The sequence below is a fragment of the Ranitomeya variabilis genome, chromosome 6, assembly GCF_051348905.1.
Source record: "Ranitomeya variabilis isolate aRanVar5 chromosome 6, aRanVar5.hap1, whole genome shotgun sequence".
Classification (NCBI taxonomy): domain Eukaryota; kingdom Metazoa; phylum Chordata; class Amphibia; order Anura; family Dendrobatidae; genus Ranitomeya; species Ranitomeya variabilis.
This window is the reverse complement of record NC_135237.1, coordinates 241,893,663-241,910,678: the sequence shown is the minus strand read 5'-3', so window position 1 is coordinate 241,910,678 and position 17,016 is coordinate 241,893,663. Positions and strand designations below refer to the sequence as shown.

General features: G+C 45.4%; 1 protein-coding gene across 2 annotated transcripts in view; it reads left to right on the top strand.

The window, feature by feature from the left end:
• SDHA (succinate dehydrogenase complex flavoprotein subunit A) overlaps positions 1–17,016 on the top strand; it is a 207,780-nt gene that overhangs the window by 33,504 nt on the left and 157,260 nt on the right. For both annotated transcript variants that reach the window (XM_077269529.1, XM_077269531.1), the window contains exons 6-7: positions 3,910–4,058; positions 7,368–7,492. In XM_077269529.1, the coding sequence (XP_077125644.1) occupies positions 3,910–4,058; positions 7,368–7,492 (274 nt within the window). The remainder of the gene's footprint in view (positions 1–3,909; positions 4,059–7,367; positions 7,493–17,016) is intronic.

Genomic DNA, 17,016 nt, shown 5'->3' with positions numbered 1-17,016 from the left:
TATTTGTTTGGGCGGAGAGCACAGTTCTTTCAATTACAGCAGTGCACTTAGAAGGGTCTCAGAATATCCTGGCCGACTACCTGAGCAGGAGGAAAGTCTGTCCAACAGAGTGGGAACTAAATCAAGAAGTTTTCCAACTATTATGCCACCGTTGGGGAACTTCCAAAATAGATTTGTTTGCCACAAGAAAAAATTTAAAGGTGCCCAGATTCTAGTCTCTCAACCCCTCAGACATGCCAGAAGCAGTCGACGCCTTAAGCCAAACGTGGGACGAACCACTCTCCTATGCTTTTCCCCCATTAGCACTCATTCCGGTGGTACTCAGGAAAATTCAGGAAGACCAGGCAACAGTTCTGATGATTGTACCATTCTGGCCAAAAAGAAGCTGGTTCCCGTTGCTGGGATCCATGACAACAGAGAACCCAATCAAACTTCCTCTATGGAAGGACATCATTTATCCTGATTGCACCAAAACCCGGAAAGATTACACCTTTCAGCATGGATCCTGAAAGGGACATTTTGAAAGCCCGAGGTTTATCCGATGAAGTAATTTCAACCATTCAGGCTAGTAGAAAACTGGTAACTTCAGCCATCTACTACAAAATCTGGAAAAAATTCTGTATGGAGGGTGGCAGGTCGGCCTTGATGACGGAGACCCCGGACGTTCCCAGAGTTCTGGATTTTCTCCAGTCTGGTTTCAACATGGGGCTTAGACCTAGAACCCTTAAGATACAGATCTCGGCCCTCAGCACTTTCTTAGATTATCCTTTGGCCTCTCACCCTTGGATAATTAGGTTTGTTAAAGCCATCCAGAGATTGGACAATTGACTCCCACTTGGGACTTAAACCTAGTCCTCAGGGCTCTATGTAACCCTTATACCCTTGAGGAAGATGTGCCTATCTCAGTTCGTACATGGAAAACAGCCTTTTTGGTAGCAATTGCTAAAAGAGTGGGAGAAATTCAAGCCCTATCTATTAGAGATCCATACCTTCAGATTCGTGACGACTAGTGTTGAGCGATACCGTCCGATACTTGAAAGTATCGGTATCGGAAAGTATCGGCCGATACCGGCAAAGTATCGGATCCAATCCGATACCGATACCCGATACCAATACAAGTCAATGGGACTCAAGTATCGGACGGTATTCCTGATGGTTCCCAGGGTCTGAAGGAGAGGAAACTCTCCTTCAGGCCCTGGGAACCATATTAATGTGTAAAATAAAGAATTAAAATAAAAAATATTGCTATACTCACCTGTCCGACGCAGCCGGGACCTCAGCGAGGGAACCGGCAGCGTTGTTTGTTTAAAATTCGCGCTTTTACTTGGTTACGTGAAGTCCCGGCTTGTGATTGGTCAGGGCGGCCATGTTGCCGGGACGCGGACCAATCACAGCAAGCCGTGACGAAATTACGTCACGGCTTGCTGTGATTGGTCCGCGTCCCGGCAACATGGCCGCCATTAACCAATCACAAGCCGTGACGTCACGGGAGGCTCGATATGCGCGTATTTTGAAAAGCGCGCGTGTCCAGCCTCCAGTGACGTCCCGGCTTGTGATTGGTTAATGGCGGCCATGTTGCCGGGACGTCACTGGAGGCTGGACACGCGCGCTTTTCAAAATACGCGCATGTCCAGCCTCCCGTGACGTCACGGCTTGTGATTGGTTAATGGCGGCCATGTTGCCGGGACGTCACTGGAGGCTGGACACGCGCGCTTTTCAAAATACGCGCATGTCCAGCCTCCCGTGACGTCACGGCTTGTGATTGGTTAATGGCGGCCATGTTGCCGGGACGTCACTGGAGGCTGGACACGCGCGCTTTTCAAAATACGCGCATGTCCAGCCTCCCGTGACGTCACGGCTTGTGATTGGTTAATGGCGGCCATGTTGCCGGGACGCGGACCAATCACAGCAAGCCGTGACGTAATTTCGTCACGGCTTGCTGTGATTGGTCCGCGTCCCGGCAACATGGCCGCCCTGACCAATCACAAGCCGGGACTTCACGTAACCAAGTAAAAGCGCGAAATTTAAACAAACAACGCTGCCGCTTCCCTCGCTGAGGTCCCGGCTGCGTCGGACAGGTGAGTATAGCGATATTTTTTATTTTAATTCTCTTTTTTACACATTATTACATTAATGTTGTTGCGATACCCGATACCCGATATCACAAAAATATCGGATCTCGGTATCGGAAATTCCGATACAGCAAGTATCGGCCGATACCCGATACTTGCAGTATCGGAATGCTCAACACTAGTGACGACCATATAATTTTAAAATTAGATCCATCGTTTAGCCCTAATGTTGCTTCAGTACAAAACCGAAACCAGGAGATAATTTTACCCTCCTTTTGCGAAAACCCCTCTAATGCAAAGGAGCAATCTTTACATTCCCTTGATGTCAGACAAGCAGTGTTAGACTATGTAGAGGCCACTAGTACCTGGAGAAGTGACCCTAACCTATTTATCCCTTTTGGGGGAAAGAATAGGGGTAAAAAAGCTTCCAAAACTTCTATAGCTAGATGGATCACAACTGTAATTGCTAAAGCCTACTCATCAGAAGGGGTAGATTGTCCAGCAGGAATTAAAGCTCATTCTACTAGGGCCATTTCAGCATCATGGGCTGAACGGGCAGGGGCATCCTTAGAACAAATATGTAAGGCCGCAACTTGGGCCAGGGTGAACACATTTTGCAAACATTATAAACTTGACGTGTTAGCAGCCCAGCAAACGTCATTTGGGAGAAAAGTTCTCCAAGCAGTTGTCCCACCCTAAAGGAGTTTTCTTTGGTATTCTCCAAAGTGCTGTCAGGAGGACGTCCTGGAAAATGGGTATTAGACCTACCGGAAATTCGGTTTCCAGGAGTCCATCCTGACAGCACCGTTATTTTCCCCCCTATGTATAATATTTCATATGCTGTAATATGATTTGGTTAATAAAGAATTCAAATTGCATCTATCCATGGTGTGGTACTTTTCAAAACACTGAAGGAAAGGAGGCGGAGTGGGACCTTTTAACTTCTCGTGTTGTTTTTCCTGTCCCTGCAAGGAGGAGGAGGACGTGCTCCAAAGTGCTGTCAGGATGGATTCCTGGAAACCGAATTACCGGTAGGTCTAATACCCATTTTATTTTAAAAGTACAACTCATCCCGCAAAAAAAAAAAAGCCCTCATGTAGCTATGCTGACAAAATAATTAAAAAGTTATGGTTTTTTGAAGGACGGCTTGAAAAAAAACAACTCTAAAAAAGAAAATTGCCTTGTTGGGAAGTAAACAACAACAAAGATAATATAAATACCTATTATATTTGCATGATGTATGTCATTATTCACTGATTAAATATGTACATCCTACCAAAAAAATTGAATAGACACTGGAATAATCAATAAAATATATATTTTTTATTAATACATAAATATAAAAACTGCATATTATCAGTGAAGATAAAATACATAGAGGGGACTAAATCAAACACAGGAAAATCACAGGAAAAGACGTACAGAAAGTGGGTCTAATAATCAAATGATATTGTCCTCAAAACACATAAAATAGTACAATGCAGATATAGCACCAGGGTTGGTCTATGAATAAATATTAAATTACAGTACAAGTCCAGCTGGATAAATAGAATAGTCATATACAGAACACCCCATTGGAGAGTGCAGTTATACCAGTGGTGCACCCTTGCCGGTAGCAGGGACTGGCAACCGATCGGAAGAGAACCATTGGCCTGGCATCAAGGCGCCCAGAGTGGTGTGCTTCTGAAGATCACTGATGAGAGACCCCTTTTGGGCCAAAACAGGCAGCAGTGGTAAAGGACTAAAAAGATATGTTGAAACTGAGGGTTTAGTTTCTGATGTTTTCTTTGATGATATTTTTTTTGTTTGTTTAGATTTAATGTATTTAATTCTTCAGTCTCTCAGATACGACACCAGCTATTTCGTAGAATATTTTGCCCTGGACCTCCTAATGGAAAATGGAGAATGTCGTGGTGTTATTGCGTTATGTATGGAAGATGGATCCATACATCGATTCAAGGCTAAGAACACCGTTATAGCTACAGGGTAATATACTTTATTTCTGATAATGACAAGCAGCTGGGAAGTTTTGTAATGGCTCTATTTTTCTATAATTTCATATGAAGCCAGTTCTTTTTTTGTATTTGGAGAGAGCCCAAGAAAATATGGAGAGAATATACAAACTCCATACAGATGACAAAAATAGGAGAAAAAGGAGCAAACTGATTACATCCGGTAAAAATAGTCATATAACTTTATTAATTCGTAGAAAAGATAAAACATCTCAACAGTACATAAAGAGCCATAAACAATGCAGATTGCTATATACCCCACACCCCACCTATCACCACCTCACATTGCACATGAGTCCCTGAAAAAATAACATAAAGGTCCAAGGACCATAACACTGAGGGAGCAGTGCATCCAAAAGTGGACACCTGGAGGTCAGCATGCATCCATAAAGTGACTAAGGATAAAGTAACACCTGTCTATCTTTCATATAAAGTGCGGAAGTAACTAGCAAAAGGTGCAATGCTTACCAGCAGATGAGTGGGAACAAGGGGGGTCAGATGGAGGGTCCCGACGCACGTTTCGCGGCTACTTGGGGACGCTTTCTCAAGGAAGTATACCTCAGGCCCTTACAGGACCTTCAAATAACCCGGTGAACTTGGTCACATGACCGAATGAGGCCAATCAGGATGGCTTTCGTCGGCGCATGCGCACTGCGGCCGCCATTAAGATGTTGTCCTTGATCGGATTCAGGTCTAGGAAACAACTCTCCAAAGTAACAAAGCTATCTGCTCTGCTACTCTGCTACTATAGGATTTAAAGGTTTTCTCTGGGAATAGAAAAAAAGAGTGCAATTTTAAATAAATTCCTAAATGTCTTTTATTGCACTCATTTTGGCTTGGGAAGTAATCACTATAGTACAACAAAATGGCTGCCATCTTCTTACACTGATAGAAACCCGACATAGAATATTAATAAGGTAGGTGCCTGTTAGTATGTGCAGTAGGAACCCCTCCCTTGATATGTAGGAAGATGTGCTCCGTGGATCTTCTGATCTAATATAGAAGTTACTGGAGGTGCTGAAGTAAAAAAAAGGCTGATCACACTGCTGTCTATCCTATCTCTGTGATCGAACAGTGGACATACCATGGTGCTTACGTAAGAGCCTGCTCACGCTGCTGTTCATCTTGTCTCTCTGATCTAATATTGGAGATGCCAGAGGTACTGAGGTAAAAAGAAGCAGCTCACACTACGGTCCATCCTGTCTATCTGATCTAACACTGAAGATACTGGAGGTGCTGAGATAAAAAGAGGCCGCTCACACTGCTGTCCATCCTGTCTATCTGACCATGGAGATATCGGAGGTGCTGAGGTAAGAAGAGGCTGCTCACACTGCTGTTCGTCCTATCTTTCTGATTTAACACTGGAGATACCAGAGGTGCTGAAGTAAGAAGAGGCCACTCACTGCTGTCCATCCTGTCTCTCTGATCTAACACTGGAGATACTAGAGGCTGGACACCCTGCTGTTCATCCTGTCTGACTTACCGAATATTGGAGACACCAGTGGTGCTGAGGTAAGAGGCCACTCGCACTCCTCTCCATCCTCTCTATCTGACCGAACGCTGGAGATACCAGAAGCGGAGAGGTAAAAAGTGTCCGCTTACACTGCTGTTCACCACGTCTTTTTGATAGAATATTGGATATGCCAGGTAATCCTAAAATTCTGCCAGAGCTACAATGAAATCTTTTAGATGAAAGCGTATTCATATGTGTGAATGACCCTTTCACCGTCCAGACCTAATTCCCACTGAGAATCTATGACTTGAAGATTGCTGTTAACAGACATCTCCATCCAATCTCACTGAGCAAGAGCTAGTTATCAAAGAAGAATGGGCAAAACTGTCAGTCTGTACATGTGCAAAGCTGGTAGAGACGTACAGCAGTAATTACAGCGAAAGCTGGTCCTACAAAGTATTGTCTCAGGAGGGCTGAATACAAATGCACTTCACAATTTTCAGATTTATATTTTTAGAATATTAAGAAAATCAAGTATCATTTCCATTACGCTTCACAAATATTTGTTACATTGTGTTGGTAAATCATATAAATTCCCCAAAAATGCATTTAAGTTTGTGGTTGTAACGTGAGAAAATGTGAAAAGGTTCACAGGTCCAAATACTTCAAAGCACTGTATTTAGAGCCATATTCTTTAATAACCTATGATATTTTACTTACTAAGTGCCAGCATTTAACTTATTTTAGAGAACAAGGAAACTGTTTTGTTATTCTTAACAAATTTTAATAAGGATTTATGAAAAAAAGATTTGATTCCAGAATCCAACTTTCCCAAAAGATCTAAAGCAGACTACACTGATGTGTTTCAGGCTCTGGGGTCCTTAGTCATAACAATGTCAGCACCTTATTTCGTCGCTGGATCACCCGCTGACATCTCTGAGTCGGCGTGTGTGACGCTGATTAACCAGGGTAAACATCGGGTTACCATTGTAAATGTAAAAAAACCAAACACTACATACTCACATTCCGGTGTCTGTCGCGTCCCCCGGCGTCCGCTTCCCTGCACTGTGTCAGCGCCGGCCGGCCGTAAAGCAGAGCACAGCGGTGACGTCACCGCTCTGCTTTACGGCCGGCGCTTACACAGTGCAGGGAAGCGGACGCCGGGGAACGCGACAGACACCAGAATGTAAGTATGTAGTGTTTGTTTGTTTTTTACATTTACACTGGTAACCAGGGTAAACATCGGGTTACTAAGCGCGGCCCTGCGCTTAGTAACCCGATGTTTACCCTGGTTACCCGGGGACTTCGGCATCGTTGGTCGCTGTGTGACAGCTCTCCAGCGACCACACAACGACGAAACAGCGACGCTGCAGCGATCGGCATCGTTTTCTATATCGCTGCAGCGTCGCTTAATGTGACGGTACCTCTAGTGCGCTGATTGTTTGAGTTTTACCAGGGTCTTATGTTTGCTGGCAGAGGTGTGGAATATCTGCCAGATCTTGCCTTTTGATTTCTCACGAGACACTATTTACAGACTCATTACTACTTTTTTCCGTGACCAATAGATGCTCAAAACATTCCTCAGGAAAGTTAAAAACAAAACTTTTAGTTGGAGCTTTTAGTTGAACCTCATCAAGAAGGTTCTCATGTTCTAGTGGTTTTCATCCCCATCTCCGTTCTGATGTTTTGTCATGTTTGCTCTGACTTTGTTGTTGCTGTTCTTGACACATGCTTGTTTATTACTCTCCGAGTGCCCTTTTTGGTCAGTTAAAAAAAAACAAACTTGTAGATATCTTTTTTAAATATATCCATTTTACTCTTAACTCCTAGTGGTTACGGACGCACTTTTTTTAGCTGTACCTCCGCACACACATGCACTGGTGATGGCAATGCCATGGTGACACGAGCGGGGCTACCCTGCCAAGACTTGGAATTTGTACAGTTTCATCCAACAGGTATAGTCACTCTTATACTTTTATTTTAAATATTTCTTCCCATTGTACAAAATATTGTCACGGTTTTATCAAAACTCTTTTAGGTGTGTGTTTCTCTTGTGTGTGTGTGTGTGGTTTTTTTTTTTAGGTTGATAACTGTTAATTTTTCCCTATATAGCTCCGTTGATTAGAAAAAAAGTAAAGTTACAGCTGTTAGAGTATGACGATGGAAAAACAAACTGTTTGTAAAAAATTGATTTTGGTGTGCAAAAGATACAAAACATACATTCAAACCTTTATAAATCTTTTGTCACTGCGATCGTAATGACCTGAAGAGTAAAGTTGGCTGTTCTCTTATCACACGGAGATTGTGATGAAAAAATAGTAATAAAAATAATTTATGAATTTCTGGATTTTGTTCACTATGCCACCTAAAAGTTGGAAAAAAAAAAGCAAGACTATGTAGTCCAAAATGGTACAAATAAATAGTCAACTCATCTCGCAGAAAACAAGCTGCTACAGCTCGTTCATCGGAAAAATAAAGTTATAGCTCTCAGAATATGGCAATGCAAAATAAAGGCAACTTTTTTTTGTAAATCAGTGTTTTAGCGTGCAAATTATGAAAATAATTTATAATCCTGGCTTCACTGTAATTGTAATGGCCTGAAAAATAGTCATCTCTCATGTTTACCGCACTGTGAACAGCATAAATGTTGCAAAAAAAATGTACAGCATTTCCTAAGTTGCTTTTTATATGTTAATTTTGTTTTTCAAAAATAGAAATTAAAATCAAATATAAAATGTTACGTACCCCCAAATGGCACCAATAATAATTATATTGAGACGAGTCGTCATGTCTCCAGAAGCATAAACCAGGCACTATGTATTGGTCACTAAGATGGCATATTTGCAATTTTCACTCTCCAACATCCATTTAGCACCATATTTTGGAAAATGCCAATGGGGTCACAATAGTCACTATACTTCTAGATGATTTCCCTGAGTGCAATTTGCAAAATTGTGTTCTCTGCTGTTTTAGAAGTTTTGACCCCCTGCAAATGGTGTCCATAAACTACTTTAGGAAACTCCCTAAAAGCCAAATAGCGCTCTCTTTTCTGAGCCCTGCCGTATGCCCACACAAAAGTGAATGACCACATATAGGGTATTCAGAAAAAATTGCTTTATAAATGTTTGGGTCCATTTTCCACTGTTATTATTTGTGAAATATAAAAATTTGGAGCAAAAACATTTTCATGTCCCAGTATTTAAAAAAACAAAACAAAAACAAACAAAAACACAAAACCTCTGTGAAGTTCTTGTGAGTTCAATATGCTCACCACACTACTAGATGAATTCCATGAAGGGTGTGGATTCCAGAATGGGGTCACTTGTGGGGGTTACTGCACTTATGGTTATACAAGGGCCCTACAAATGTGACATAGTGCCCCCAAACCATACAAGCAAAGTCTTTCCCAAAACATCACTCCTTTGTTTTGGAGCTCTACTGTGTGCCTTAACAGTAGTTTTCCCCAACATATGGGTCATTGGCGTACTCTGGAGAAGTTGCACAACAACTTTACTGGTTCTTTTCTCTTGTTACCCTTATGATAATGAAAACTTTGGGGCTAAAGCAACATTTCTCTATCGCTTCATTGGGGGACACAGGAACCAAGGGTGTATGCTGCTGCCACTAGGAGGCTGACACTATGCAAATAACAAAGTTAGCTCCTCCTCTGCAGTATACACCCTACCGACAGGAAGTAGGATATCCAGTTTAGCTTAGTGTCAGTAAGAGGTGGACACGGGTCTTTCATTAGACCCATATCTACCTCAATGTGCGTCATTTCTTTTCAGGTTTCCGGAGGGATACAGGGTGAATGGTCACTCCTGTACTCCCACAAAGAGACTGAGTACGGCGTGTACTGCCACCCCGTATCCTCATACGTCGAGTCGGCAGGACCCCAGCCCCTAACACAGAAGCGTTTTGAGGTGATTCGAACCCGGGCCTGCCTTCGTCTCCCACCCACTCGCCCACCAGAGCCTGTCGGTTCGAGGAGACGCTGACGTCCCACTATGCTGGATTATCAGACGTCCGATCTTGGATGGGGAGGTACTCTCTCTCTCCCCCCAGGTACAGAGTGAAAGATAAGAAGATCACAGAAGAAAGAAGATCAGGAAAAAAAAAAATTCCTTTAATTTAATAGTGGGCCCCTTAATTCAGGTTACCTTTGCAGCAGTTTTAGGGCTCTCCTCGCCGCTTCCCCCGTGCTCCGGTGGTCATTTGATGTAATTTAGGTCCCAGCTTCTTCCGGGCCTAGCTGCAGAGTGGGGCATCAGGGGTCTTTTCCCCTTTAATTTGGGAGTATTGGGGGCTGCAGGCGTTGTTTTGCAGCGTTTTTCAATCCTCCACGCTGCTCCCCCATCCTCCGGTGGTCATCAGCTATAATTTAGGTCTCGGCTTCACTCGGGCCTAGCTGCAGGGCTGGCTGCGCCCCTCTTCTTCCTGCTTTTCGGGCGGGCTTTTCTCCCGCCTATCTCTTAGTCAGCTCCTTCCTGCCGGGACTTAGCTCCGCCCCGGCGCTTGGCTCTGCCCGTTGTCCCGTGGCTTAGCTCCACCCCCTTTTCCTGTCTCAGAGCAGGCTTTTCAGCATGTGTCTCTGCAGTGTGCGCTTTTTCACTCCTGGACCTGGACACCCTCTTGTGACTGCCATTTTTCCTCTTGGTGGATCCAGATTGTACCTTTTTCCTGTGGAGCCTCTCCCTGGCACAGCAGCACTACAGTCTGGAGATGAATACAGGATGACTGCATGTACTCTGAGTAGCTGCTCTGCAGCCCGACACTCTCCTTGGCTCTCCTGTCCCCTAACCTTCTGGCATCAGTTAATGGGTCTGCTCATCATGCCTAATCCTAAGGGAGTATGAACATAAGGGTGAATGACCTCGGGGAGATCAAAACATCCAACACTGCGGAGACACTATCACGTGTTTCTCAACACAGTGATCCAGAACACTGCTCCCATCCCTTATGGGAAATATGCAAATGCATGTAGAAAAGCCGCGGAGACACCATCACGTGTTTCTCAACGCAAGCAATGAATAGCCAGGTCTTTCACCGGGAAGGAACAACCACAGGAAGGGCAGCATCCAATAAAGGAAAACCACCTATGCCAAAACATGGTATCCATCCACAGACAGCTGTTTCGGGGTATTTGCCCCTCATCAGTGTGGAGTAGGAAACTGGCTATTAGGAGCAGTGCCTGGTGAAAAGACTATGAACATAAAGGTGAATGACCTCGGGGAGATCAAAACATCCAACACTGCGGAGACACCATCACGTGTTTCTCAACGCAAGCAATGAATAGCCAGGTCTTTCACCGGGAAGGAACAACCACGGGAAGGGCAGCATCCAATAAAGGAAAACCACCTATGCCAAAACATGGTATCCATCCACAGACAGCTTTTTCGGGGTATTTGCCCCTTATCAGTGTGGAGTAGGAAACTGGCTATTAATCCTAAGGGAAGAGCGCTCTCGTCCTCCCACCTTCTCTTCTTCTTCTGCTCTCATGAAACACTTTGTGCGCTCTTCGTTCAAATGCAGGCTCCCTTCAGGTCAATCCTCTTCCCTCTGTCAGGACTGCAGCAGCCCCCTTGTGCCCACCGCCTAGGAGTACCCTTCTGTCCCAGGTGGGAGTGAGGCCCCTATTCCAGGGTGGGCTTCCTCTGTCAAAGTCCGTAGTGGATCTCACCAAGGTGTCCCAGATCCTGGTGTCCATACTTGATAGGTTGCCCCTCCCGACTTCCATAGTTGCTAGTGGGTCACAGGAATCTCCGTCTGGGCCTTCCAACGCAGGCCGCAAGGGATCCAGACAGGAGAACCGTTTTAGGTCCTCTTCCCGCTCCATCTCCCCCCCCCCCCCGGTCCTTCCTGGCGGTCTGCCTCGTCCCGATCTTCCTCTCCCGAGCCAGGCGTGGCGTTTTCGGATGCACCGTCAGAGGATGATTCAGACCTTGTTTTGGAACAAACCTCCAACAAGAAGGATATGGTCCAGAGCCTCATTGTTGCGGTCAACCACACCTTTAGCATCAAGGACACCTCTACGGAACCCGCAGATCAGTCGGTTTCATTTAGACGGTCTAAACCACCTTCCAAGGTCTTTGCTCCTCATAAAGAATTTGAAGAGGTACTTGCCAGGGAAAGAGAGAACCCGACCAGGCGCTTTCAAAGAGGGAAGCGCCTCTGTGTCCTATATCTCTTTTCTCTCGAGCTCACCGCCAACTGGACAGCTTCTCCGGCGGTGGACCCGCCAGTTTCCAGACTGTCCACCAAACACGGCCCTCCCGCTTACTAATGGAGCATCTCTCAAGTATGCCAATGACAATTATAGAATCCTTTGCAAAATCAGCCTTCGAAGCGGCTGCTTCTGCATTATGTCTTGCTTTTGCCTCTGCTTGGGTCTTGAAATCCATAGCCAGATGGGCCAAACAACTCCGTCAGGGCATTCTTGCTGGAGCTCGACCGGAAGATCTGGCGGATCTCGCCGACCAGATTTCTCACGCAGGGAAATACGATATCCTCATAAAGGCTCCATTTTTTTCTCAGGCCCAGGAAAGCCTGGCCATCTTTCTCGACACCCTGTCCCGTTTCGGGTGGCTTGTCAACAAGAAAAAGTCCTGCCTTGTTCCGACTCAGCGCCTGTTTTTTCTAGGCAAGCTGTTCGACACCTATCAGTCAAGGGTTTTTCTTCCCAAAGAGAAGAGAGCAATCCTCTAACATGGAGTTTCTCTCTCTACAGGGCCTTCAGCTTCTTTCCTTCCTGAAGGTCCTAGGTAGGATGGTTGCAGCGGCGAGGCGATCCCTTCCGCCCAATTCCACTCAGGACCACTTCAGCAGGCCATCCTTTCACAGTGGGATGGGTCTGTTCTCTCTCTGGATCATCCGGTTCGGCTCTCTTCCAGAGCCAAACGATCTCTCAATTGGTGGCTGTCATCCCCTCTCATCCTACAGGGCCGGTCCTTCCTAACCGTTTACTACACTGTATTCCAAATTATTATGCAGATAATATTTCCTCATATTTTCTCTAAATTACCTATCTGAATTGCAGTCATTGTTATTTTCCAGTCATCTACTATTCTAGTATAATTGCAATGTTTTGGAACAAACTGCCTATGAAAACAGTATCTTTTAAAAAAAAAAATAAACACTCAAAATGCATGTTCCAAATTATTATGCACAGCAGAGTTTTCAACCTTATTTTATTTTGAACAAAAAAATGGTCAATTGTGAAGTTATAAGCATTATCAGCTTATTACAAAATGAAATCAAACAGTTTTCAAGTGAAAACTTTATTCTAGGTGATGTTACATTTGCACATAGGACCCCTTGTTCGAAAGAAGCTTCTGAACTCTCTTCGTCCATTGAATTTGTCAGTTTTTGGATGGTTTCTGCTTCAATTGTTTTGCATGTGGACAGAATACCCTCCCAGAGCTGTTGCTTAGATGTGAACTGCCTCCCGCCATCATAGACACTCCTTTTGATGATGCTCCAGAGGTTCTCAATGGGGTTGAGGTCAGGGGAAGATGGTGGCCACACCATAAGTTTGTCCTCTTCTATGCCCATAGCAGCCAGAGATCTCGATGTGTTTTTTGCAGCATGAGACGGTACATTATCATGCATGAAAATGATCTTGCTTCGGAAAGCACGGTTCTTCCTCTTGAACCATGGCAGAAAGTGTTGTTTTAGAAACTCCACATAGATTATGGAGTTCATCTTTACCCCTTCAGGGATCATAAAGGGGTCGACAATCTCTCTCCCCATGATTACAGCACAAAACATTACTCCACCTCCTCCTTGTTGGCGCCTTAGCCGTGTTTTCATGGGGTGTCCATCAACCAGCTATCCTCCACGCCATCCATCTGGACCATCGAGCGTTGCACGGCACTCATCAGTGAACAAAACAGTTTGGAAGTCAGTCTTCATGTATTGTTTGGCCCACTGGAGCCATTTCTGCTTGTGTGCAGTGGATAGAGGTGGTCGACAGGATGGCTTACGCACAGCTGCAGACCTCTGAAGGACCCTGCATCTTGTTGTCCTAGGGACGTTGGAGGCACCAGCAGCTTCAAAAACTTGTCTGCTGCTATGACAAGGCATTTTTGCAGCTGCTCTTTTAACCTTACGCAATTGCCTGTTGGAAAGAGTCCTCAATTTTTCCTTATCAGCACGCACACGTGTGTACTGGGAATCAGCTACATACTTCTTGATTGCCAAGACACTTCATCGTGATCATCGCACAATGTTGATTGTAGTTATGCCTTGACCTAAATACTCCACAATTTGTTGCTTCTCAGCAGCCGACACATCCTTTTTCTTTCCCATTTTGGCAAAAAATGTAGGCTGCTTAATAATGTGGAACAGCCTTCTTAAGTAGTCTTGCCTTTATTTGGACACACCTGCCAGACTAATATGCACAGGTATCTGCAATTGCTTTCAGTGATATAAAGAGCCCAGACGCACATCACCATCAATGAGTTTAAATGACAAACAAAAAAATTCTAACTTTATCACTCCTAAACTCTTTGTGCATAATAATTTGCAACACCGTGTAGTAGGTGGTGACAACGAACGCCAGCCTTCTCGGCTGGGGTGCCGTGTTTCACCATCTGACTGTCCAGGGACGTTGGTCGGCAGAGGAAACCTCTCTGCCGATCAACATCCTCGAGATAAGGGCCATTCTTCTGACCCTCTGTCACTGGGAAAGGCTTCTCATGGATCTGCCAATCTGAGTTCAGACGGACAATGCCACGGCAGTGGAATACGTTAATCACCAGGTAGGGAATCCAAGTGCCTTGGCGAAGGCCGAGGCATCCAAGATTCTCCTTTGGGCAGAGGTGACACTTCCAGCGATATCCGCGGTGCATATTCCCGGCGTGGACAACTGGGCCGCCGATTTTCTCAGCCGCGAGGGCCTTGCGGCAGGGGAATGGTCCCTGCATCAGGAGGTCTTCCATCAGATTTGCCTTTGATGGAGGACCCTGGATGTGTGCTTCATGGCATCCCGACTGATCAGGAAGGTTCCACGGATCGTCTCCAGGTCCCGTGATCCTCTCGCGGTGGGCGCCGATGCCCTGGCCATTTCTTTGTCGCAGTTCGTGCTTCCCTTTCTGTTTTCCTCCTTCTTCCCAGGCTGTTGAAGAAGATCAAGGCGAATGGGGTGCCGGTCATTCTGATCTCACCGGATTGGCCCAGAAGGTCTTGGTTCGCAGAGTTAGTCAATCTTCTCGCGGACGCCCCCTGGAGACTCCCAGATAGGCCAGATCTTCTGTCCCAAGGACCGATCTGCCACCAGACTTCTCAGTCGCTCAATTTAATGCCATGGCTGTTGAAACTGCGGTTCTGAGAGCGTCAGGATTTTCTGATCGGGTGATTCACACCATGATCCAGGCTAAGAAGCCGTCCTCTTCCTGGGTCTATTATCGGACCTGGAAAGCCTTTTTCTGCTGGTATGAGTCTAATGACATTCTGCCGATGTCCCTTTCTCTCCCTTCCATTCTGGCATTTCTCCAGGCAGGACGCGGACGCTGGCCTTGCCCTTAGTCACTAAAGGGTCAGGTATCAGCCCTTTCCATTCTTTTCCAGAAGACCTTAGCTTCCCGCTCTCAGGTCAGAACTTTTCTTCAAGGAGTTGCGTATGCGGCTCCTCTGTACCGGACTCCTGTGGACCCCTGGGACCTCAATCTTATTCTGGAGACCCTGAGGGGTTCTTCCTTTGAACCTCTCCGAGAGGTTTCCCTGTCTGTTCTGTCCTGGAAGGTGGTGTTTCTTGTGGCCATCACCTCCATCAGGCGCGTCTCGGAGTTGGGGACACTTTCCTGTCACCCCCTTTCTTGTTTTTTCACCAGGATAAGGTGATTTTGCGACCTCCGCCTGCCTTCCTTCCCAAGGTGGTGTCCACCTTTCACCTGAATGAGGGTGTTGTCCTCGCTTCCTTTTGTCCTGCTCTGACTCATTCTGTGAAGCGTTCACTGAACAGGTTAGTCCTGATCAGGGTGGTGAGGACCTATCTAGCTAGGACCGCCCCCTTTAGGAAGACGGACTCTATTCGTCATTCCAAATGGTTCGTGAAGAGGCCTGCCGGCCTCCAAGGCTACGATTGCTTGCTGGATCAGAACTGCAATTTCGGAGGCTTACCGGGTCAAGAACAGAGTGCCTCCCCTGGGATTGAGGCTCACTCTAACCGGCAGTAGGCGCCTCCTGGGCAGTACACCATGGGGCATCTGCCCTACAACTTTGCAAAGTGGCAACCTGGTCTTCCATTCACACGTTTGCCAAATTTTATAAGGTCCATACCTACGCTTCGGAAGACGCCAGATAGGCAGAAGGATCTCGCGTACTGCAGTGGCGAGTTCTCCGACCTGAATGGAGTTTTCTGCTGTTCCCTCTCCAGGGACTGCTTTGGGACGTCCCATGGTTCCTGTGTCCCCCAATGAAGCGATAGAGAAAGCAGGATTTTTGGTTGCTTACCGTAAAATCTGTTTCTCGGAGCCTTCATTGGGGGACACAGCACCCTCCCAAGTTGAACAGCGTTGTTTTATTGTGCTATATTGTTAAAGTTTGAGTTTTCTATCTTTTACATGGTGCTTCTCCTACTGCTTTCTCACTAACTGAATATCCTACTTCCTGGCGTTAAGGTGTATACTGCAGAGGAGGAGCTAACTTTTTTATTTGCATAGTGTCAGCCTCCTAGTGGCAGCAGCATACACCCATGGTTCCTGTGTCCCCCAATGAAGGCTCCGAGAAATAGATTTTACGGTAATCAACCAAAAATCCTGTTTTTTGTGGGGGAAATCTAATTTTTCATTTTCACGGCTCAACGTTATAAATTTCTGTGAAGTATCTGGGGCTTCAAGGTGCTCACCGCACCTTTAGATAAGTTCCTTGAGGAGTTTAGTTTCCAAAATCGGGTCACTTGTGGAGGGGTTTCCACTGTTTAGGCACATCAGAGGCTCTACAAACGTGATATGTCATCCGCTATCTAGTTCAAACAATTTTGTGCTCCAATAAGCAAATGGTTCTCCTTCCCTTCTGTGCCCTGCCATGCGTCCAATCAATAGTTTCCCACCACATATAGGGTATCGGCGTACTCAGGAGAAATTGCACAACAAATTTTGGGGTACATTTTCTCCAGTTAACCTTGTGAAAATGAAACCTTTAGGGCTAAAGTAACATTTTTGTGGGGAAAAAGTAACATTTTCATTTTTTCCTCCCTCGTTGCTTGAATTCCTGAAGCATCTAAAGGGTTAAATGTGGTCTTGAGCATGAATCAGGAGCATCTGGCTCCAGCACGCCAGTTCATCGAGCGAGGTGAACAATGTCAATCTTGATGAGTTGGGTTCTAGGTTTTCTGTGAAATGCAGCATCATTTCAGAATAAAGTGTACCTGGCTTCAAAGATGCAACCACGTTTTGATTCATGCTTTGGTGGTTTGGGTAGCAAGGATTTAATGACTACTTTACCCTTTCTTTTTCTTCTTTTACTTTACCAACTTGCA